The sequence below is a fragment of the Protopterus annectens genome, chromosome 3.part1 (genome assembly GCF_019279795.1).
Source record: "Protopterus annectens isolate FY-2018-M chromosome 3.part1, PAN1.0, whole genome shotgun sequence".
NCBI classification, from domain to species: domain Eukaryota; kingdom Metazoa; phylum Chordata; order Ceratodontiformes; family Protopteridae; genus Protopterus; species Protopterus annectens.
This window is the reverse complement of record NC_056732.1, coordinates 1047124579-1047148196: the sequence shown is the minus strand read 5'-3', so window position 1 is coordinate 1047148196 and position 23618 is coordinate 1047124579. Positions and strand designations below refer to the sequence as shown.

Sequence of the window (23618 nt, the reverse complement as noted above, 5' to 3'; positions counted from 1 at the left end):
CCTGGGGACCCAAGTTGATAGCAATCTCTCATTTGACAACCACGTGGCCAAAGTGGTTAGAAAAACATTTTATATAGCCCACCTATTCATGAAGGGATTCACATCTAGATCAGGGGAGGTCATCGTGCCTCTTTAGTCATCCCTCATCAGGCCCATAATTGAGTACAATGCCCCTTTTGGGATGTACCGTACCAGACACCTGAGCAACTGGAAAGACCCCAAAAGTACCTCACCAAGAGGATCAAAGGGCTCAAACAGATGCCACATGCTGCCCGGTTAAAGAAACTCCAGCTCTACTCAGTGGCATACCGCCTGCTCAGAGGCGATCTGTGCCTGATGTATAAAGCCATGTCCAACCCGGAATTAATGGACATGCTGCACCTCAGAAAATCCAAATCCCATCGAGCTACGCGCTTGAGAGACTTGAACCTCAGCACTGAAATAACCAAGAGGCTCCCTTCACTCTGGAATAAAATCCCAGTCCAGGTTAGGCAGAGTCCCTCACTGACTCTCTTCAAGAGGAATCTTGATGAGTGGATGGGGGATCGTAGGTTTACCCCGGGTATCACTTCTGTGTCACTGTTAGACAAAGGCACAGTATACTAACCTCGAAAAAGGGCATAGCAAATTTAATTTAAAATGGGTGGCGAAAGCCAAACACACTCTGGCTAGGCTTATAAATGCCCTAGGGCAGATAGCCTAGTATGAACCTATGAACCTATGAAGAATATAAGGGAGTACCTTGATAATATACATGAGTTTAGAAAGATTGCTGTTAAGCAACTCTTTTGATAATAACTCTAGAGCCAAAAACTTTTAGCATAACAACTCTGGCAACAGAAAATAGAAAGAGCTGTTGCCAAGCTTAGTGAGCCTGTAACAAGGAAGATAAGGGATCTTGTAGAAGTATTAGAAATATTTTGGAAATTGTATGAAAACCTGTATAAAGCATAGAAATATGGAGATTAAGAAAAAAGTGCAAATGCAAATGTTTATGGAAGAATTAAATATGCCAAAGTTAGAGGTAGAGGAGGCTCAATTACTAGCAGTTAGAACAGGAGATGAGATAAAAATGGTGATGTATAACCAATTTATAGGAAAGCCCCTAGGAATAGATGGTATTCCTGTGGAAGTTTGGAAGCTAGGAGGGAAAAAACTGATAAAGATCTGGAAGCATTTGTTTAACAATAGGAAAAAAGTCAGAGAATAGCCTGGCAGGGCAACAATCTCTATAACACATTCAGTTCTTTACTTACAGTTAGTAGAAGACAAGTTTAGGATGACGCCTCAAAAAACTGGTGGTAACAGTACCCAAATAATTACCAAAAGCAAAGTATTACTGGCTGGACAGTAACGGCCCATTTAAAGTAGTAGCAGTTAAGGTATCTCGCCTTCTGGAGACAGTTTACTTTAGGGTGGTTAATGAACCTCGCTGACTGTTGGAAACGCGGCAAGTTTTTCAAATTTCCAGGTCAGTTTTCACCTCACCATTAGAGAAACATATTCCGCAATTGGAAACCACAGCCTGTTGTATATGCAAAAGTTCATTAGATTTAAGAATCGGTCTTCACCTCGTCACAGATAAAATCCACTGTTCAAAATACACTAATGAAAGAACCACAGCGATATAATTTAAGGCACTTTAATCACAAAGTCATCTTAAACTTGTCTTCTACTAACTGTAAGTAAAGAACTGAACGTGTTATAGAGATTGTTGCCCTGCCAGGCTATTCTCCGACTTTTTTCCTGTTATCAAAAACTTTTTATCACCATTATCGGAGACACCAAATATAGCAGCTATTTTTTACTTGATTTGTTTAACAATATTTTAAGAGGAGGAGAAGTACCAACACCCTGGAAGAAAGTGGTGGTAGCTGTAATATCTAATGAGGCACTGGGAACTAATGTTGGGCGGCACCATGCCAGGGCATTTCTATGGGCTAGGCTTGTAAAGGCTCCAGGGCCATTAGTCTAGTACACAACTATGAACCTATGAGAGTAAAGATTCTTCAGATCCAATTACATGCAGGTCCATTTCAATACTAAACCATGATTATAAACTGTTTGTGTCTATAATGACTAAAAGTATAGCAAAAAATGATGACAAAATTGATAGATATGTATCAATGTGGTTTTATGGAGGGGAGGCAAACATTTGACAATGTTAAAAGAACACTGATGATCCAGAGAAAAGCAGAATGTAAGAAAATATCACTGTTGTTGGTGGGTCTTGATGTAAAGAAAGCATTTGAAAGAGTATGCTAGGACTTTATGAGCAGAGCAATGGAAGCACTTGCATTCCGTGATAAAATTATAAGGACAATTAGGAGGATATATGAGGGATCAAAAGTGAAAATTAAAGTCAGCAGGGTCCTCTCTGATAATCTCTACTTGAGCAGAGGAACCAAGCAGGGGTGTTGTTTCTCTCCCTAGTTATTTGCATTATATTTAGAACCATTGTCAAAAAAATAAGGGACTCAAAAATTCAAGGATGTAATTGGTATGGTAGTCAAGAAAAGCTGTCTCTATTTGCAGATGACATTATTTTATACCTGACAAAACCAGAAAGGGACCTTACAGTGTTGTGGAACCTACTTTGACAGTTTCAAATCTTTTTAGGATGCAAAATTAATGAAGCTAAAACAAAGGTGATAGCGGTAAAATATGTACCGACATATGAATTGGTTCAGCAATATGGGTCTATATTATAAGCACGAATTAGAAGTTATGTCCTTACCATAACGTTCCATGTGGTGTGTTCATCTCGCCTTTGTTCTTACACCTGGGTTCGGAGCCGATCCTCGGCTCCGTGTCGGCCGCTTGGCAAGCTCTGCATCGAGAAGAAGCTCGAGACCAACTTAACTCCCACAATCCCCCTCTGCCTTTACCTCAGATCTAGTTTGCAAGCAAACCAGAAGTCAACAGAGAGAGAGATACATTCATGCCAAACAACATAACTGAGAGAAACACCTATATATATATATATATATATATATATATATATATATATATATACATATATACACAATAACTGCAAAATGCAGAAAACAGCAGAAACCAAACCAGACACCAAACTGGACGTTCTTCCTAAGGGTGGGAGGGTGGGAATGTAAGAACAAAGGCGAGATGAACACTCCACATGGAACGTTATGGTAAGGACATAACTTCTAAATGTGAGAGTGTTCAATCTCGCCGTTTCTTCTTACACCTGGGTAGCGTCCCTAGCTCCATGTTCCTGAGGAACTCATGGGAGAACGTTCTTGAGCACAGTGGAACCAAAGGTTGCCCTGTCCCTAGAAACCCTGTCTACCTTGTAATGAGAAATGAATGTATGTGGTTTAGACCAAGTGGCAGCTGCACAAATAGTGTCTAATGGTAGCGAGCTGCATGAGCCAGGGATGTAGATACTGATCTTGTAGAGTGCCCTTGGGTTTGACAGGTAAAGTTTGTTCCAAGCAGCATAAACAAATATAATGCAATCAGTTAGCCATTTGGAAAGGGTTCGTTTAGTAACTGCTATACCTTTCCTGCTGTCTGCAAAGGCTACAAAAAGTTGATCTGTTTTCCTGTGATCCTTTGTTCTATCCAGGTAAAATCTAAGTTGTCTATGAACATCCAACTTGTGTAACATATACTCCAACTTATTGGAGTGGTTTTTGAAAAAGGTAGGGAGCTCAATGGATTGATTGATGTTATTAACGGAGCAAACTTTGGGGAGAAAGGACAGATTAGTGCGAAGAGATACTCTGTCAGAGTGAAAGATCAAATAAGGGTGTTTAATAGAAAGAGCCTGAAGCTCTGATACCCGTCTAGCCGATGTAATGGCCACCAAAAAGATGGTCTTCCATGACAAATACTTCAATGGACAAGAAGAGGCTGGTTCAAACGGAGGTAGCATCAATTTAGATAATAAAAGGTTCAGATTCCAAGGTGATGTAGGAGTTCTAACTGGTGGTCTAAGATGGAAAGATCCTTTCAGAAAGGCCTTACAAAGTCTGTGAGCCATAATGGGGGCCCCACATTCTTCCACATGAAAGTTGGAAATGGCAGCTAATTGCACTTTCAAAGTGGCAGGAGAAGCTCCTTGGTGGAACAATTCAGTTAAAAACTGCAAGATCTTATTCAAGGGTGCTATAACAGGGTCCATTTGATGTGTATTTGCCCAGTAAACAAAACGCTTCCATTTACTAGTGTAAGTCTTTGTAGTGGAAGCTTTATGAGAAGCCACTAGTATATTCTGAACTGCAGATGAGAGAAGATCAGACCTGGCTAAGTAGGGAAGTGGAGCAGCCAAGCTGCTAGTTGGAGTGACAGTAGCGAGGGGTGGGGAGCCCCTGATGAGTGAGTCAGTAGATCCAGCTCAGGGTCCAGGATCCAGGGTTCCCGAATGCGGTGTGCCAGAAGAAAGGGAAACCAGATTTGACGAGGCCAGAATGGGGCAATGAGGATAATCGTCCTTTGCAGGTTGTTGGCTTTCTGCAGAAACTTTGCAATCAGGGGAAAGGGAGGAAAAGCATACAGGAGGCCCGGGGGCCAATCATGAACCAGAGCATCCCTGGGGACTTCCCCTGGAGGGGGTAATAGGGCAAAATAGCTTCTGCATTTGGCGTTCATTGGAGACGCAAAAAGATTGCAGGAAGGCTGGCCCCATTCGCGAAAAATCTCCTTCGCAACTGACTGTTTGAGGGACCACTCGTGAGGCAACAGGATTGCTCTGCTCAACCTGTCGGCTATGACGTTGGATGACCCCGGGATGTGCGTTGCAATCAGAAAGCGACCCGTGGACTCCGCCCATTGCCAGATTCTCATGGCCTCTCTGCATAGCTGATAAGACTTGGTTCCCCCTTGTTTGTTTATGTACCAGACTATGGACATATTGTCCGTCTGAACTGCAATAGTCCCTAGAGGAAGAAGGGGAGCAAAGTGTTGCAACGCTAGAAACACTGCCCTCAACTCTAGAACATTGATGTGCAGATTGTACTCTAAATTGGTCCATTCGCCTTGGACTGTCTGTCCCTGAAAGATGCCCCGCCACCCTATCAGGGAAGCGTCCGTGGTCACCGTAGCTGTCGGCGTGGGTAGCACAAATGGTCTTCCACTGGAAAGATTGCAAGTCCGGAGCCACCAGGCTAGGTGTGATTTGCATGTGTTTGTGATCAGAATTTTGTGTGTCAGAGGTAGCTGTTGGAATGACCATTGTGCAAACAGTAGCCATTGTAGAACTCTCATGTGCAGTCTTCCCAATGGTATCGCAATAAGAGAAGCTGCCATGAGACCCAAAACCTTCAGAACCAGTTTTGCTGGGGATTTTCTGGATGACAGAAGAAGGGATATGTGGCTTTGTAGTGAGGCTATCCTTTCTGGAGGAAGTCTTAGAATTAAACGATGCGTATCCAATTCTGCTCCTATGAATGAGATATGCTGTGATGGCTGTAGTAAAGATTTTTCGAAATTTACGGAAATTCCGAGATGAACACAAAGCTGCAGTGTGTACTCCCTGGCTTGGATCAGTCGACGCTGGGTGGTGGCAGAAAGGAGCCAGTCGTCCAGATAAGGAAACACCTGGAATCCCAGGCGTCTCAAGTGAGACGCTACCACTGCCATGCATTTGGTGAAAACCCTGGGGGCTGAGGTCAGACCAAAGGGCAGGGCTCGAAACTGAAAGTGGCTGGCTCCCAGCCGGAAGCGCAAGTGATCCCTGGACGCCCTGGCCATTTTGATGTGGTAGTATGCGTCCTTCAGATCTATTGAGCACATCCAGTCATCCTTCTGTAAAAATGGAAGGATCGATTGAAGCGTGACCATCCAGAACTTTTCTTTCTTGACGAAGGTATTGAGATTGCTTAGGTCCAGAATCAGCCTCCAGTCCCTTGTCTTTTTTGGAACTAAAAAGAACCTTGAGTAAGTTCCGAATCCTCTTTGGTCCACTGGGACTGGTTGGATTACTCTTTTTTCTAGCAGCTTTGAAATTTCTATAGCTGCAGGATCTCGCAGATGGGGCGGCACATCTGGGAGTCTTTTCTTCGGAATTGGGGGCAATAGGAAGGGTATTCTGTAGCCTCTGGTAACAATGCTTTTTACCCAATTGTCTGATGTAAGATTTTGCCAGGCCTGAGGGTATAAAGCTAAGTGACCCCCGACTGCCTCCAGAGCAGGACAGTCGGGCCTCCTCTCAGGAGTGCTGGAAAGGTTTCCCAGGGGTTGTATCCCTGTCACCTTGGTTTTGCGGACCCCCTCTGCCGCCAGGGTGGTGTCTTCCACCTCTGCCCCCTCCTCTGCCTCTAGAGGGGGCATCACCCTGTGTGCCTGGGAAAGAGCCTTGGGGTTTTCGAAACCACATTTTTCCACCACGTTGCCCTTTGGGGTACGGTCTGGATGGGGTGGAAAAACGGACTCCGACAGCAGACAAAGTCTTTCCCTCTTGCTCACACCGGGTAAGGGTCTCCTTTACTTTGGGGCCAAAGAGAGTGGCACCATCAAATGGGGCATTAGTAAAGGAAGACTTGAAGGCTTCCGCAAATGAACATAAGCGCATCCAGGATTGTCTACGAAGAGCAATCGCTGAAGCTGCTGCCCTACTCGATCCTTCGGCTGCGTATGAGATCAGCCTCATGGATGAGTTTGCAATAGATGTAAGGGTATTGAGATGTGCTGTAACCTTTTCTGAAACAGCAGCATCTGTAGTACCCTGGAGGGTGTCTCCCAACTCTTTGACTAGATCCCTCTGTAGCCATGTGAAGTGGGTCAAATAGTTCAGGGATCGCATAGAAAAAGCCACTGAACTAAAAATGTGCTTCCCATACCTGTCCATAGTCCTAGAATCTCTGTTAGGCGGATGGACAGATGAGGAAGATTCAGACATCTCCTTTTTCGTGGCCGCTGCCACCACCATAGCGTCTACTGGCACTCCCTTTGTCAGATAAGCCTTATCTTGGGGGGCAGTAATATATTTGTTAGGCTTTCTAGGGACTGGCTCCACCATGTCAGGTGTCTCTCACGCCCTTCGAGCAATCAGCTCCATCAACTCATCGAAGGGCGGAGTGACCCAGGAGGAGGAAGGGTGAGCACCGAATGCCTTCAGCAAAACTGACTCATCCTCAGAAGGGGGAAGGGATTGCCAATCACCTCTCTGTTTTAGGATCTCCAAGATGTCAGAAAAGGAGACATCCTCTGAGGGTGACTTTGGGGACCCTTCTGACTCATCCAAGTCAGTGTCCGATGTCAATGATTCTTGTGGAGAATCTAAGTGTCTCCTCTTACACAATCTTTTCTTCGGAACTTCCTCGGGGGGGGCATCCGAAGAAGCCTCCGAGGAAGAGGGGGCACCCTCCAGGGGTGGCTGAGACACTGGTGCTCGACGCTTAGATGTAGCCGTGGGTGCAGAGGAGGATAACGGTCCTTTATGGGAAGGAGAGGCTGTTTCTGCTGACGTGGTTGTCTGAGTAGACAACACCTTCCTCATGAGGTCGAAGGCCCCTGGGTCCCGAGTCGAGGTATCTCCCGGTTCCGAGGAAATCGGAAGAATACCCGAGACAGGCACCGAAGGCATCGACCCCAAGGACGGAGCCGAGTCGATCCGAGCCGAGGCTCCGAGAGGGAGTGTCGGAACCGAAACGTCGGTCCGACTCTCAGTCCCGGACCCAAGGATGGATCTTCGGCTCCGAGACTCCGGTACCAGTTCTGACGGAGTCGAGGTGAATGGAGCCGACCGAGAAAAAGACGGTTCTGGCACCGAGGGCTCCACAATCACCAGATCAGCCTCTCCCAGCTCCGAAGACTGGATAGGCATCGGAGGAGGAACAGGTGGAGATAAGGGAAGGCCTTCGAGTCTCGACACCAACTGGGAGGAGACAGAGATGAGTTTGGATAAGGCCGTATTCTCCATTAATTTCTGCACCACGCGGTCTACATCGGTGTCGGAGAGGGGCCTGGAAGAACGCGTCGAAGGAATCGAAGATGGAGCCGACCTCAACAGTGCCGGGGGAGGGAGCTCCGTCACCGGTTCCAAGACTCGAGGCTCGGAAACTGACAACAGTTCAACACTCGGCCCCGAAGTCTGTGGAACCGGTGATCGAACTTTGACTGAAGAGCTCGGAGCCGATGACCTGGGCTCCAACGTCTTCAATTCCTTTGAGGATTTGGATGTCTGGTCTGATGCATCCAGAGCCTCTTGAAAAGCAGGCTTCAAAAGCCCCCTGTCCATAAGTTTCCTGCGCCTATCTGTCATGACCCTTCCACTGAAAGAATGACATATTGAGCAGTCTTCTTGCAGATGGAGAGGGCCAAGACAGTAGACGCAGGAACTATGATTGTCAGTCACAGACATCTTATGCCCACATTGGCAGCGTTTAAAGCCAGACTTAGCTTTCTCAGACATGTCAAGTTAGGTACAGCAAATAGTGAAATAGCCAGTAATATGTCCAGTCCAGTAAATTTGTCTATTCCAGAAACAATTTTGTCAAATCCAGTAAATTAGTCAAGCCAGTAGTCAATCCAAAGTTAAAGGGGTGGGGTAGGCCCTGAGGGAAAACTCTAATAAAGTATATAAAATTTATATACGGAACCGAGAAACCCTCGATACACTACTCACACACACACACAGTCACTTAAGGAACAACTTTTATTTAGAAAAAAATAGAAGAAATATAAGAAAATAATTAATCTTAGCTTGAGTTGGCCCGAGCTCATCAAATCTGATGCGAACGTTGCAGCGACAAACTAGATCTGAGGTAAAGGCAGAGGGGGATTGTGGGAGTTAAGTTGGTCTCGAGCTTCTTCTCGATGCAGAGCTTGCCAAGCGGCCGACACGGAGCCGAGGATCGGCTCCGAACCCAGGTGTAAAAACAAACGGCGAGATTGAACACTCTCACATCACTTAGGTTGTCGAATACAGCATGATTGACACCTATTAAGTGAATGCACAATTCACTGAAACCTCAAAACGCAGAAATATACATCACCGAATTGTTATGTTTGGCCAACACCGTTCCACCCACTAACGAAAACAAAACACACTTCTCACTACACCGCTCGCTACATATTACCCACCCAAACAAAATAAATAAACCACATACATACACTAACCTAAACCCTACTTCTAAACCTACACTAACCCTTGCATACATTACTTTCTAAGCACTTACCTTAACCCGCACCCTAACCCTAAGGTCCGTAACTATCGCACACTTACCTTACAGCGCTATAATGCAAAAGGGCCAACTATGCCGAATCGGAATTTTGAATTTTGCGGTTTCCAGCATTCAGCGTACTCGCGGTTCACTTAATCGCTGTCGATCATGCCATATTAGACAACCTAAGCATTCACACTTGCCATATAGAGCCCAGCAATATACATACTTATGGGAACATGATAAAATGAAGTATTTAGGAGTATGGATTAAAAATGATTCCGGTGTGGCAGCTAAGGATATGTGAGAAGAGACTAAAGAAAAAATAATACAAAAATTTAGAAAATGGCTCTTCTATGGATATCGATAGTAAGATACAAGCAGTTAAATTTGTTTTTAGTCCCTTTAGTCTTATACACAGGTCAGGCATATTTTTATCAACCAGAGGAGAAGTTGTGGATAGCAATTAATAAAGAACTGAAGGACTTTATCTGGGAGGGGAAGATGGAAAGGGTCAAGTGGGTTAAGTTTATTCTTCCAATAGAACAAGGCAGATTGAGATTACCCAGTTTCAGAGCAACACAGTTAAGTCTCCTATACATAGCGCAAGCAGAAAACTATAACTCAAAGTGGAAAGAAATGATGAAACCGGGGGGGGGGGTCCAGAAAAAAGGACAGACTGGGGTTTTGGATGCAGATATTTAAGGAGAATAACAATAATCATACAGAATTTTTTATTAATAATGTATTTTATTATTATAGATACATAGATGATCTCATTTTTTTATGTACAGGGGGTTTAGATCTGGTTGACATATTTTTAAGCAAACTTAACACCCAATAGATTTGGGTTGACGTTTGATATTTCAGCTTGTGGTGAGCAAGTAGTCTTTTTGGATGTAAACTTAAAGGGACTTGTTGGTCAAAGTAGTTCTACTTCTGTGCATAGGAAGTTTGAAGGTATTAACTTTCTTCATGGCTCAAGTTTCCATCCACCTCACTTACTAAAATCATTACCATTTAGTGCGTTTATAAGAATGAAAAGACTTTGTAACAATAAGGAAGATTTAGTACAAGTTGAATATAATAAGACTCTAAACATGTTTATACAGAGAGGTTATGAACAGAAAATTGTAAGGGAGGCTTTGAGCAAAGTGAGGAAGACAAATAGGATGTATAGTAACAGAGTGGGGTATACTCAAGAAAATAAGCAGGTTGTAGAAGAAGAAAAAAATAATATGTACATGGTTATGACTTATGATTTACTTATGATTTACTGAGGGATAGAATAGTTCCTATTATAAAACAAAATTGTGGCTACTTGCTCAAATTTAAATAATTTGCTAAATTATGTACTAAACCTACATTCTCTTTTAGAAAAGGGTGCAGTATTAAGGATAGATTAGTACATAGCAAGTTCCAAACCCCTAGTCCTAGGGTATCAAATACTTTACAAATTTTAGGAACTGTTCAGTATGGAAAATGTATTATTTATCAACATGTTATACAAAGTTTTCAATATATTAATGGAAAGAAATTTAATGTGCTATCTAATTTTTGCGGTACCACTGAATGTATTGTTTATGCATTAAAGTGTCAGTGCAACAAGTTTTACATAGTGGAAGGCAAAAGGGCTTTCAAGCTTCGCCTACAGGAACATGTGGGAGATATAAAGAAATGCAAGCTTGAAAGCCCAGTAGCTCAACATTTTTTAAAATGTCATAAGGATGACCCGAATGGTTTGCAGGGCACTATTTTAGAGAAAATTGATAAAAGTGATTATTTGGATGTTAAAGAGAGGCTTCTATATAAAGAAGCCATATTTATTTTAAAATATGGAACTTTAAATCCAGATGGCTTGAATGCCTATTGTAATTGGAAAGTGCTTATTTAATGAATTGATGTTGTAATTAATTGGTTTATTGATGCATTTAATCATACAGAATATTATATTCATAAAGTAGCAGAAAGTATTCGAAGAACTAAGCCAACTTGGGAATGGAGAAAGGAGGTTCTGCCTTTAGCGATGACTGCAATTAGGGATACAGACAACAAGCAAGAGTCAAAGAAAACTGACAAAAGAGCCAAGGTATTGGGAGCAAATAATTAAACAGGGAAAGGTAATAGAATGAGAAGATGCCAAGAACTTATTTGGACTGCAGGTTAGAAATTACCTTCACTATCAAGGATTGATATCAGAGTATAGGCAAAGAGAAAGAAATAGGGGGGGTCCTAAATGAACGACCAGCACTGGTAGAGTTTTTAGTAGAATCTAGAACAGAAGTTGTTGTTATGAAAGGAATAATTAGTACAGCATATCAAATATTGTATGATAACTATATGAATCAATAAGAGGAGGTTAGAAAGGATTCAGAAGAGAGAGTGGATAAGCAATTCACAAAGAAACAAAGGGGGGATATATGTATGTCTCCAAAATATGCAACAAAGTATAAAGGATTTAGGATCTTTGCTTGGAAGTGGTTACATAAGTATTTTATACCCCAAGTAGATTCCAAAGAATTTTTCAGGTCTAAACCAACTTTACTAGAAGTATCAAAGATAGTAACAAAGATACAACAACTGCAATAGGAATCTTTAGAAAAGGGTAGGAGCAAATTACATAAGAAAAAATGTAAATTGTGAGCTCAGTACATGCAGAGGAAAAATAAGGTTTAAAGAAGGTAGGATTTTAATGAGCTATGTAATGGTTGACTGACAATGACTGGATATATTATAAGTGATGTATAATGTTTGCAGCTACAGTTGTGCTGGTGCTTCAACAAAGTATTAGTTTAAGGGTGTGCACACTTATGCAACCAGATTATTATATGTTTTTTATTTTATATACTTTTTCCCCTAACAGATGTGTTTGTTTTGTCAATTGAATTGTACAGGTTATAGATCACATTAAAGGTGGGAAAAGTTTTGAAATTATTTATTGCGGTCTCATTTTTTCTATCACAAAAACCTGGCATTCTAACAGGGGTGTGTAAACTTTTTATATCCACTGTACCTGCCCTTCATGTCACTGATGCACAGCATATTATCTCAGATTTTCATGAAATGAATAGATTTTACTTTTGCTTAAAAATGATATCTAAAAACATACCTTTGCTGAGCTGGTGTTATAGTATCCTGGTCCAGGAACAACCTTTATATCATTGCCAACATCAAACAAAGAGGTACGGTCTTTTAGGGAGAGGAAAGGTGCATAGGAATCTGCAAGCAAATTAAACAACAGCATTCACATATAGCAGATTGTTAATCCCAAACTTCATTTGGCTTGCTGTTTTTTATGTAAATCACTATGAATTGTCAGTGTTACAGTACCATCGTGTAGATTGATATGTGTATGTACTTCAGCTACCTAATATGGATTGTGCTTGTGCATGGATAGCTAAAACTCATGATTAAGACTTGAAACTCAGGAAAGATTTACAGCAATTTATAAAAAAAACAAAACATCAGGATCATATTCTGCATTTTCAAAATGTATATAGGTGATGCAATTTATACAACAGGCTAAGTTTCAGCATTAGTATCACGTTAACATGTTTCTACTGAAACTTCTACTCATTCAAGAAAGTCTTCTCCATTTACTGTTGATATTTGGGATGAATGCCACAAGTACTAAAAATCTTATAAAAGAAGCATTAGCAAGTTCGTACTAATATAACAACTGGGCAGGTAGGGCATCAAAAGCCAGAGCTGTGTGCAATATAGTTTCATGCAAACATACTGAAAATGCCTTACTGCCTTTTTTCCTAAGGGCTTGGACGCTGTCATTATTAAAAATGAAGAGTAAAGCTCTCTATTTCTTTTTTAACTAAGACTTATAAAAGCACAACTCTCTTTTCAAGGGGTACCTGGAAGCTTTTAGTGACAAAGACATTAGTTCAGAGTCACAAAGAAAAGCAAAAAAGAAAAAAAAACTTTACACAGCATGTTATCAGTTAATAGCTTTAACTGTTAAGCTCTTTTGGTACAGTGAGAACATCTCAGTTTTTTCTTTTCAGATTTTATCAACAGAAAACAATAAATAAAATAACTAAAAATCAAATATCGTAAATAATGAAAAAGAAACAGAAAAATAAAGTAAAGGCTAGAATTTAACACCAGTGGGAAAGGAGAGTAACAAAAAACCTAAAGGAAGAAAAAGTTTAGAAGAGGTCATAAAAATGATTTTCACTATCATAATAAGATAGTAGACTTTAAAAAAAATCACCCTGAGATTGTTGTAATGAAAGCAGAGGAACTGGATTAGATTTGCAGTGTAATATAATGCAATGTTTTGTCTTTTCTAATACTGTATTCTTTGAGTTTAATTATATCAAGTAATAGCAAAAGAGCAAAGCATGAGGTATTCATATTCTAGATCATATCTGATAAAGATAATTTTCTTGCAAGTAAAATACGTGTGAACATTTCCACCAACAGTGATATAAATGTGCTTGGTTTATGTAAAGCCTAAGTGGAAAATAATGGATAGTGGTAAAAATTTTAGTTGAGTAGAAGAGGTAAGTAATGATTTTTGGATCTACAAATACACACTTAAACACCACCAACCAATCAATAGATGTGAATTTTTTTTTTTTTTTTGGAAAGTGTGGTCAAGATTAAGAATATGTTTTGTTCCAGGGGTTACAATCTAGGTAAATTAAATAATACTGCTGACAAAATTTTGTCTAAAAGGAGCATATGTTTTCCACCTATTTTATCATCTAGCATTTATAACCTACACATATGTGATAAAAACAACACTATTGGTAATAGTTTTATTTTAAGAATGTCAGTTGATAGTAATGAAATTAAAGAGATAATTTCAAACAATTGAAAAATATTGAGAGGAAATGGTGATATTATTAAGGCAGTATGTACTGTACCAAATGTTACTTATAAGAGGTCTGTCTTAAGTTTATATTAGAGACTGATAATACAAACATTTTAAGTCACATTACACATAAAGACAAGAGAATGTTTAGATGTGTGTTTTGTAGCGCACGTAATTATATAATGCAAGGTCCAAACATTCATGTTTCTTATTTTAAAACTACCATACATATAAACGGGCATTTTACATATAATTCTACAGGGTTAGTATACATATCCGTATGTTTTTGTGTGATGCTTTTATATAGGGATGACTACTAGGAAACTATCTAAAAGAATTAAGGACCATGTGTATGCTATTAAAACTAAAGATAAAAATAATGTTTTATACAATCACAGTAGGACATGTATGAATTTTAGGAAATGTTTTCTGTGTTAGACAATGTATTATTGGACTATAGGGGAGGTGAGTATAAGAAGCAATGTGGCAAATTGAGCTGCAAGCTGATAAATTTCCTGGTTTAAATGAGCCTATTAACATAAAGTGTTTTCATAAAAATAGGAGGTTGACTTAATAAGTATGTATATTTATTTTTATATTATTTTTATAATAAATTAAATGTATTACTTACAGTAATATTTAGTGTTTTAATGTGGACACTTTAAGCATTCAATTAATGGTTAAGAAGACAGTGTGATGTTGGTCAATCAATGTTGCAATAGTATTTAAATATTGTGTTTTAGTGTTTTGCTTTATTCTGATGAAGTCATGTGAATGCCGCAGATGAAAGCACGTAAAAATATTAAATCTCCTGTTTTCTGACTGCTGTTGAAGTGTTTCGCTCATTAGATCTGAAAAGTGATGTGCCATTTTTATTCTCCGTATCATTCAGTGTTCACCAGTCCAGAACAAGAAATAATCTTTTACTAAATAATGCTAGAGCTTTGCATCTGAAAACAGTCTGAAAAGGAAGTTTGTCAGCATTTTTATCTCCATACAAAGAAGTATTTGTTCATATATGCTGAAGAACACATACATGTATCACTAAATGCACTAACAAACTCATTCCAGATTGTCTCATTGCCTTCAGAGATGAGACAGTGACTAAGCATAAAACATAATAAAATTAACCCGCAGTATTTGAAATGTTTGATATAGATACTGAATATAGTGATTATAAACCTGCAAAATAATATCACGGCTTCTTTGAGTAAATAGCTGACATACAACAGAATTATTTTGTAAAAAAAATCATAATTTACATAAATTTAAACAATCAGACGTGCTGAAAAAATCACAAAGGACTGAGCTAGTGTTTACTTTTCTTAATGTAGTACCTTTAGGGTACACTGATTAATGCAAACAATCACAATTGTCCAGGGAATACAAGAAAAACCTCCCATCCCTAGAAATGTAGTAAACATCCTCTTGGAATGGTTAATCCACCTGCATTAAGGAAGTAAATGAGCATATGTTAGACAGGAAAAATAAACATTGATAGGAACACATTTTGACTACATTGATTGAACCTAATAAGAAAAATATATCAAATCCCCTTTTATTCTAAATTGAGCTAAAAAGGTATTAATTGCAAATGACAGCATCCACATCATGGAATTTAGCTATAAGCCTAAGCAGCTAAATTGTGTAAGATATAGAATAAATTAATCAATGGACCATTGAGCATGTTCAGTCTTAAGATAATTTATTTGTCTTCCAACTATATCTTGAAAATGTATAACATTTTGTCAGTCTTTATACATAACTAGATGTACATATCATATCATCTGAATAAGCAATAGCAGCAATTCTTTGATTTAATATTGACACTTAGGGGGAAACTTGCATTTCCCCAGTCACTATATTCACATTAGATGACACAATACTATTAATGCTTTATTTGCACATATATCTCATCATATAGATTATGCATCAACACTATATACTGGGCTGGCAAATCATAATAACATAATTAATAGGCATTATATTTACCACATCTTAAGTCAAATGCTTTCATAAACTTACATTTTAATACATTAGAAGCAGATAAAAGGCAGGAGATATTATTCACTAACTCAATTAGTCCTGTTTGAAGTTGCTTCTGCTAGGACAAAACCCATAGTGGCTAGTAAAATTAAGTTATTTTAAAGTAGCAAACATTCTATCAATAATCATCTTTGCAATGATATGATAGTCTCTGTTTAAAACAGAATCTGGCTGATAATGAAACAGGTCAATATGCTTTCCACTTTTTTGAATTAACATAATCTGTTCCTGCATGCTAATCTAGGAAATTTCCAGTTGGGCAATTTGATATAAAATATTTGCATCCCACTCTAATAACCATAAAAATATGGATAAGGTCTTTAATAAAAATGTGAAGAAACTAAGCTATGTATCCATCAAAGCCAAGTGTTTTACTCTTCTTCAGGAATCAAATGGCTTCTTTAGCTCCATATAAAGTAAATTGTGAAAAAGGTTGACTAACTGATCTCTTTGGGGCCAGTTTTGTAGTATGACAGAATCCTTGATCCAAGTGCTATTATACAAGGCTCTGAAATGGCTTCATTTATTTAGATTTGTTTACTGAGGTAGAGCACTAATCAATTCCGACCATTTTGTCTCAGCCTAGGGTAAATATGCAAACAAAGTTACATGAAAATACTACGGTACATATGAGATATTAAATACAAAATATGACAAGATACAAACAAAGGAAAGTATGTTTATACCATTTACAATGATTTTGAGTATTATGCTTGTTGAATAGAGAGACACTGGACAACAGTAACAGAGAAAGGAGGAAATTCACAGAAGGGGGATGAGAGACATGCAAAGATACTGTAAATGAGAGACAGAAGAAAGAAGGATTATGCTATACATCCCGCTGCACTTAGATTACATAATCAGATGCACTTTTAGATGGTTATGAAATTGGGGGTAAGGGGAGGTGTCCTTATGAAAAGCAAGGTGGGATTCCCAAAGTTTGAGGCTAAGAACAACGAAAGTATGGCTGGAGGAATGTAATTAGTATTGAGAGAGTAACACAAGTGGACTGAAGTGGCTGAGGTTCCTTTGACGTAAGTGAAGAGAGCAAGCCTAGTTATTTTTGTGTTTAAATATGGAAGAGAGTGTTCATGAAGGAGTATGAATACCTGTGAAGCCATGTGGAGGTCTACCCTTTCTTTAAAAGGCTTATTTAATTTATTTGAATTTGTTAGCCAAGGTAGATAATTGATCACAACTGACCCATTTCAGCCTAAGTCCAGGCAAAATAGTAGTACAGGATAACAAAATTACCAGTACAATGAGAAACAAAAACAATGTTATGCATTGATATATACATAATACAAAAATCTCTTGTAATATCTTCCTGTCTACATTGAGTGCTACATGGCTGACCTAAAACACGTGCTGTAGTATTATGAAATCTCGTTAGGTGATAATGAGCAGCCAATGATATCTCTGTCTTGTCTCTATATTGAAAATGTTTACAAATTCTCCAAGTACAGTTTTATTTGTTGTTTAGCCAAGACCAACTCTGCATGGACCTCAAGGACTTCAGCACACCAGGGCTGTCTGTCAACAACCACTTTTTGAAGTCCTTTCAAATTCATGTTCATTATTTTAGTAAATCTATCTATTCATCTTACCCTCTACTTTTTCTTCTTTTGCCTTCAGTCTTTCCACCATAAGTGTAGCTACATTTATCCAGCTCTTTATCAAGCTTCTCTGTTTTATTTCTCATAATTTGCAGTTAATAACTTAAACAGCTAATCCAAAGGTTGATCTATTATATTAAACTGAATGGATAATCAAACTCTCTTAGTAGCAATAAGATAATATATAAACATCAAATTTGGCATTAAAGGAGGGGGAAGTACCATCATTATCATCCCAATAACATTTGATTTATCTATAATATACTCAATAAAGTGCTCAACCTGTAATAATAATATGAGATTACCTTCTAAAAAATCAGATTCTGCAACATTATTGGAAAGGAGTACATTTACCAGAGAATCTCCTGAATATGGAAAATGTGCATATTGCATTACTGGATTATGATTAATTCAGTCTGAGTTAACTAAAATTAAATATATTCTAATGAGTTTATGACTACATGACATATTTGAGTAAGTATGTTTTTCGGCTTTACTAATTCACAGCTGATGAAGTAATATTGCCTTAGACATAACATCATCCAACATAAGAAACAGGAAATTACACTGTAACAGAGAGAAGCACATACACAATTTCACTGGAGACAAAAAGCTTACATGCAACAAGGTTGTCAAGAAAACACACATCCAGATCACAGTGTCCACCACACACATGGACCAACCTATCCTAAGGCACTAAATATCAAGCTTCTGAAACCTCAGACACCTCATAAACCCATAAATGTCAACACCCATCCTCAGCAATCTTGAAATCACTCACCAAAAGCAACACAAAACACTACACATATGCCTACAGCCAGTGGAGCCCCAAGGGCAAAGTCCATAAGGCAAGTCAACACATTAACCAAGACTCTTGTCATATAAGATTCCATTGTACAACACAAAGATGCTCCACTCACCAGACTGAACAAGGAGAAGATAATGGTTAGTTTCTTATCTGGAGCCAAGATCTGCCAAGTTACGTATACACTTAAGTCACTATATCACAGGTGCCAGTGCAATTTTATCACAGACCATGTGGCAGTTAATGATCTAATGCATACTTCCCTGGACTATACAAAGAGAGACATTGTTGAGCTCTTTCAGTATGTGTCTTAGGTAGGCATAAGCCTTACATTGAGCAACATTCTACCTTTACCAAGGCAGATGTCACAGTACAAGCAAAAGATGACTGACTCCAATAATTGGCTTAGTTTCTGGTGTCTTTCCAGGGAGATTCAATATTTGTCAGAATAGCAGGAAATGGTTAACAAATCATATTGCTTTACAAAGGATGGTCTGCACTTGACTCCCCTAGGCTTCTGAATATTGCCTAAAATTTTGCCCACCCCCTTAGAGCCATTTTTAAGCAATGCCTGGCAATTAAAACCCAAAGAAACCTAAAATTGGTAAAGCTCAAGCTAGGAGCCTAAACAAGAAACTCCACACCCTACAAGCGCTCCTCACTCTGGAGACTATAGACATTTGTGGTGTTACTAAGACATAGTTTAAATCTGCAAAAAGTACTCCAACAGTGCAAGGCTTCAGTGCCTTCCACACATTTAGACCATCAGCTGAACAAACAGGGACAAAAGCTGGAGGAGTCGCAATCTATATGAGCAACAAGCATAACTCTACATTGGTTAAACAGGCTGAAGCACTGGATTTACCCATGTGTAAATCACCATAGACAAAGTCCCATGCCATATCCTTCCAAGCTATAGGTCACCCTCTACGTCCCTAGACTCCCATTGCTCATACCTGGACCTACTGGAGACACTCACCATTAAACCAATTACCCTTTTCATGGGAGGCTTTAATTACCACTGTATAGACTGGGAAACATACTGCCTCACACTCACAGGCACAATGATTCCTAGACTTTATTAATACAAATACACTTGACTAGATAGTGCACACACACACACACACACACACACACACACACACACACACACACACACACACATACACACACACACACACACCAGAAGTTCAAGCAGGCTGGACCTGGTACTCATGAATATGGGAGAGAGCTGGATCACCCCCACCACCATCTTACGTCCTCTCTGGTGAGGATGGACCACAAAACTGTATCCTTCAAAATAAAAGTCAACTCAGTAATCCAAGCAAACCCTATAATAGCTAGGAACTATTTCAAAGCAAACTACATCCTATTAAGCAATAGTTTGTCAAAATTCAGTACCTCTCCCAACCCTGAATTCCCAGCAATCTATGTGGAATTGTTCACAAAGACCTTGTGCAACTATATAAATGGCTGTATAGAGGTTGTTTTACCTACCAGAAGTACTCCCAAAACAAATTCTAAAAGCAAATCACACTGGTGGAATCCTAACCTTAATAGAGTTTATAACAAAAGGAAAAACATCATGGCTAAAATAAGGAATAACAACTCTCATAATGATAGGAACCACTAATTAAATTAAACGCTAAACTAAGAGGACTAATTAAATTCAACAAGGCCAACTACAAGGTCAGGACAGTTTCACAGACTAAAGACAACTACAAGACTTCTGTAGTATGTCTGAAACCTCAAAGGCAACACAAACACATCAGTGAGATGAACTTGTAGTCATCAGTGCCACCTGCACTGAGCAGATCAAAATAGCGAATTTGTTGGCTGACAAATTCAGCTCAGACTTCAAGACCAACTCCCACCACCTCCCCTCATTAAATACCTTCTAGCATAACCCCTCCCCAAATATTAACAGGGAGCAGATCCTGGTACCACTCGCCAAGTTTAAAAACACAGCAATGGACCCCAACAATATATATGGAAAGCCATGGAACAAATCATCATGAAAATGATCAACAAAGGCATAAGCAACCTTCAGACACTGGACCCACGCCAGGGGAGACCTGATATAGCACTTATACCAAGAAGGGAAATTTGGCCAGGGCATCGGGGAAAGTACAGTTGGATAAGAAAATGTACCATAACAGTAGGTGTTTGAATAATCACTGCTGCAGTAGCCTTAACTATATGAGTTATACCCTATAAAGGCATATAAGCAGACAGTTTCCAGAGTTTAAGGGAACCTTTCACAAACCCAAAGCAGACCCAGGTTTGAGTGCCAAGCCCTTCAGAGCTTTCATGCCAACTGAGAAAGGCAGGCTATTGCCCTGAAACTGTTTAGTGTTAGGGAAATAAAAATGAAAGTCCTCACCTTAACAATAGAATAGTGGGAGTGGCTACTGCAGCAGTGATCATTTAAGCATATACTGTTGTGGTAAGTCTACTTACACAATCTTCATCATTTGATCAATGTTGTAGTAGCCTTAGCTATATTACAAAAGCTTATACTGACTGGGAAGAGGAAGGCTAAGAGTCCAGAAGACCCTGAAGAATGGTCTAAGCAAAGCTTTCTCTAGCCCTGGAAAAGGAATCAAATTTGTAGTGCTTTGTAAAGGTATACGCAGAGAACCATGTTTCAGTCACGAATGAAGCCAAGGTCCTGGTAGACAGTGCCTTGACCCTGCCTGGAATTGCCTTACCTTGTTGTGGTTGGTACAACAAAAGGAAACAGCATGTGACAACCATTTGGAGATACTCTGCCTTTGCACAGGTTGCCCTTTTTTTCTTGCCTTTATAAGAAATTAAGGTTTTAGTTCTGTCAAGATAATATCTGAGATGTCTGTGGACATCCAGAGTATGAAGAATCCTTTTCCCCCTCACTTTTAGGCTCTGGAAAGAAGACAAGGAGATGGATAGCTTATAGATTCATAGACTTATACTAGCCTAACACCCACCAGGGTCTTTATAAGCCTAGCTGTGTAACCCAACCATCAGCATGTACCTTGGGCATGTATATGGTGAAGTATGTTAGTTAGGAGGTAGCTAAGGGTTATGTGGTAGTGAAGTATGTTAGTTGGGGATTAATGTGCTTACTGTTGATCCTCTGCCAGAGACCTGGGCGCCTGAACAGGGATGAATTTGTGATTTCCCATCCAATGATCAAGGTTTTGTTTGAATAGGGCAGGGATGAATTCTGCTTCATGTGGATGGGGAGCTTAATCCATAACACATTGATCCTTTGAGACACATATTAGTCTCTGCAGCATGTTCTATTTATGTCTTGCGTTCAGGTTCTTGGATCTAGTGTTTCTGGTGCTGGATCTGAGGATACCTTTTATGCCAGGCATAGATTGCTTCTCAATAACATGTAGGAGACTGAGTACAAAGATAGTGCCTTAAGGTGATCTCTGTAGGACAGGGTATTCATAACTTGGATTCTCCTGGTGGAGGAAGTTTTGAGGGTTTTCAAAGTGTTGCAAGTGCCTGGTTAGGTACATGCCAAAGGGGGCATTGTAGTCAATGATGTGTCTGAGAAGGGCTTAGTCAGGTGCTACTATAACTTCCTTGGACCTGGATGCCCATAGCCTTGCTTATGAGTTGGGTGACATAGAATGATTTTCTTACTACCTTGGCTACATGTTGGGTGAAGGCCAGATTACTCTATCCATATGTTCCCAGATCCTTAACTATTGAGTCAACTCTTAAGAGTGCTTTATTGATAGAATAATTAGCTTGGGTGGACAATTTCCTAAAGGCCACTATAATGCATTTCTTCACACAGAGTTTTAATGTGTGGCTTTGGCACTAGTCATATATTTCTGTTAGACCCTCTTGTAGGATGTTGGTATCATGGGGGGAATCTATGACAGCTCTCAATTTATAGTCATCTATGAACTTGGTGAGCAGAGGCCTTTGACATTAGCTTTGACTTCCAAGAACTAGATGCCAAACAGTAGAGGGACCAAAACAAAGCACTGGGGTACTCCGCTGGTAACCAGTCTCCTAGTGGAGGCAATCTCTTCAATCCTGACTTCTTGAGTCCTGTCAGCCAGGTAGCCAGTAATCTAGCAAGTTGCATAGGGATTTATGTCTCGTTCAGGGAGTTTGTCAACAATACCTGAGTGGAGTACTGTATCAAATGCCTTGGACAGGTCAAGGTAGGCGGTATGCAAATGTTTCCCCTGACATAGCCTTGGTGACCCTCTCAAAGTAGTCTACCAGGTAGAGTAGGCAAGACCTTCCAATAGCAAACTGGGATGGGTCCATTGTCTGTAGGTTGCCAATGTTCTTGCTGATCATTTTTGTGATAATTCATTCCATAATTTTGCATATTAGACTTGTCAGATTGATGGGTCTATAGTTCCCAGGGTTGGTTGATGGTCACCTTTATGAAGAGGGATGAATGTAGTAGCCCTCTAGTCATGTGGCGTGTAACCTGCTTTGAGGCTGTAGTTAAAGAATGCCTCAAGTGGTCCTGCTGGGGGGGGGGGGGCACGTACAGACCATCCTTGGCAAAACAATATGGCCTGTTAAACATGTCCTCACATGCTGATAGATATTGTATACCCCTGGAGTGACAACAGAAACTAAGCAGATTATTAAAATCAATCATTTTCTGTTCATGCTGTGGCATCAACCTTGGTCAAGGTAGAATTCTGCTCCATGTAAGGCATGTGCCTGTCAGTGACACATATTCATAGAGATCCATAATGTCTCTTTTCATATAGACCAGTGAGGTACATCTCAGGTTATTTATACCCAATGAACTATGATGTAATCATACTGGTACCTGTGTTCCAGTGACTTGAGTGCATGTGTGATATTGTAGATCCTAGCTTTAGATAGGCAACTAATCGTTATCTTCTCCTTGTGCGAAAAACAAATCAAGCAGGACAAAATAAACCACTACATTACTAGTCAAATCAAACACCAAAAAATCCTCAAAAAGTCTGGTCTATAATAAAAAACATTCAACAACCAGGACAAGTCAGTACACCTTCCCCATCAACCAACAACACTAAAGACAGTATAGAAATACAATTCAATAAATATTTCACAGAATCCATAGTGGCCCTTGCTAATAACAACTGTTCTACACAAAATTCTCCCTTCTTAAAATCAAATCAGAACAACAACTTTTCATTCCAGGCTGTCCCCATTGATACTATAAAAAAATACCT

At 39.6% G+C, this 23618-nt stretch overlaps 1 protein-coding gene across 1 annotated transcript in view; it reads right to left on the bottom strand.

Annotated features, from left to right (window-relative positions):
* The window catches only part of STPG2 (sperm tail PG-rich repeat containing 2), a 3054419-nt gene that overhangs the window by 2822346 nt on the left and 208455 nt on the right, over nt 1–23618 (bottom strand). The window contains exon 2 of the mRNA XM_044066272.1: nt 12238–12347. Coding sequence (XP_043922207.1) covers nt 12238–12347 — 110 coding nt within the window. The remainder of the gene's footprint in view (nt 1–12237; nt 12348–23618) is intronic.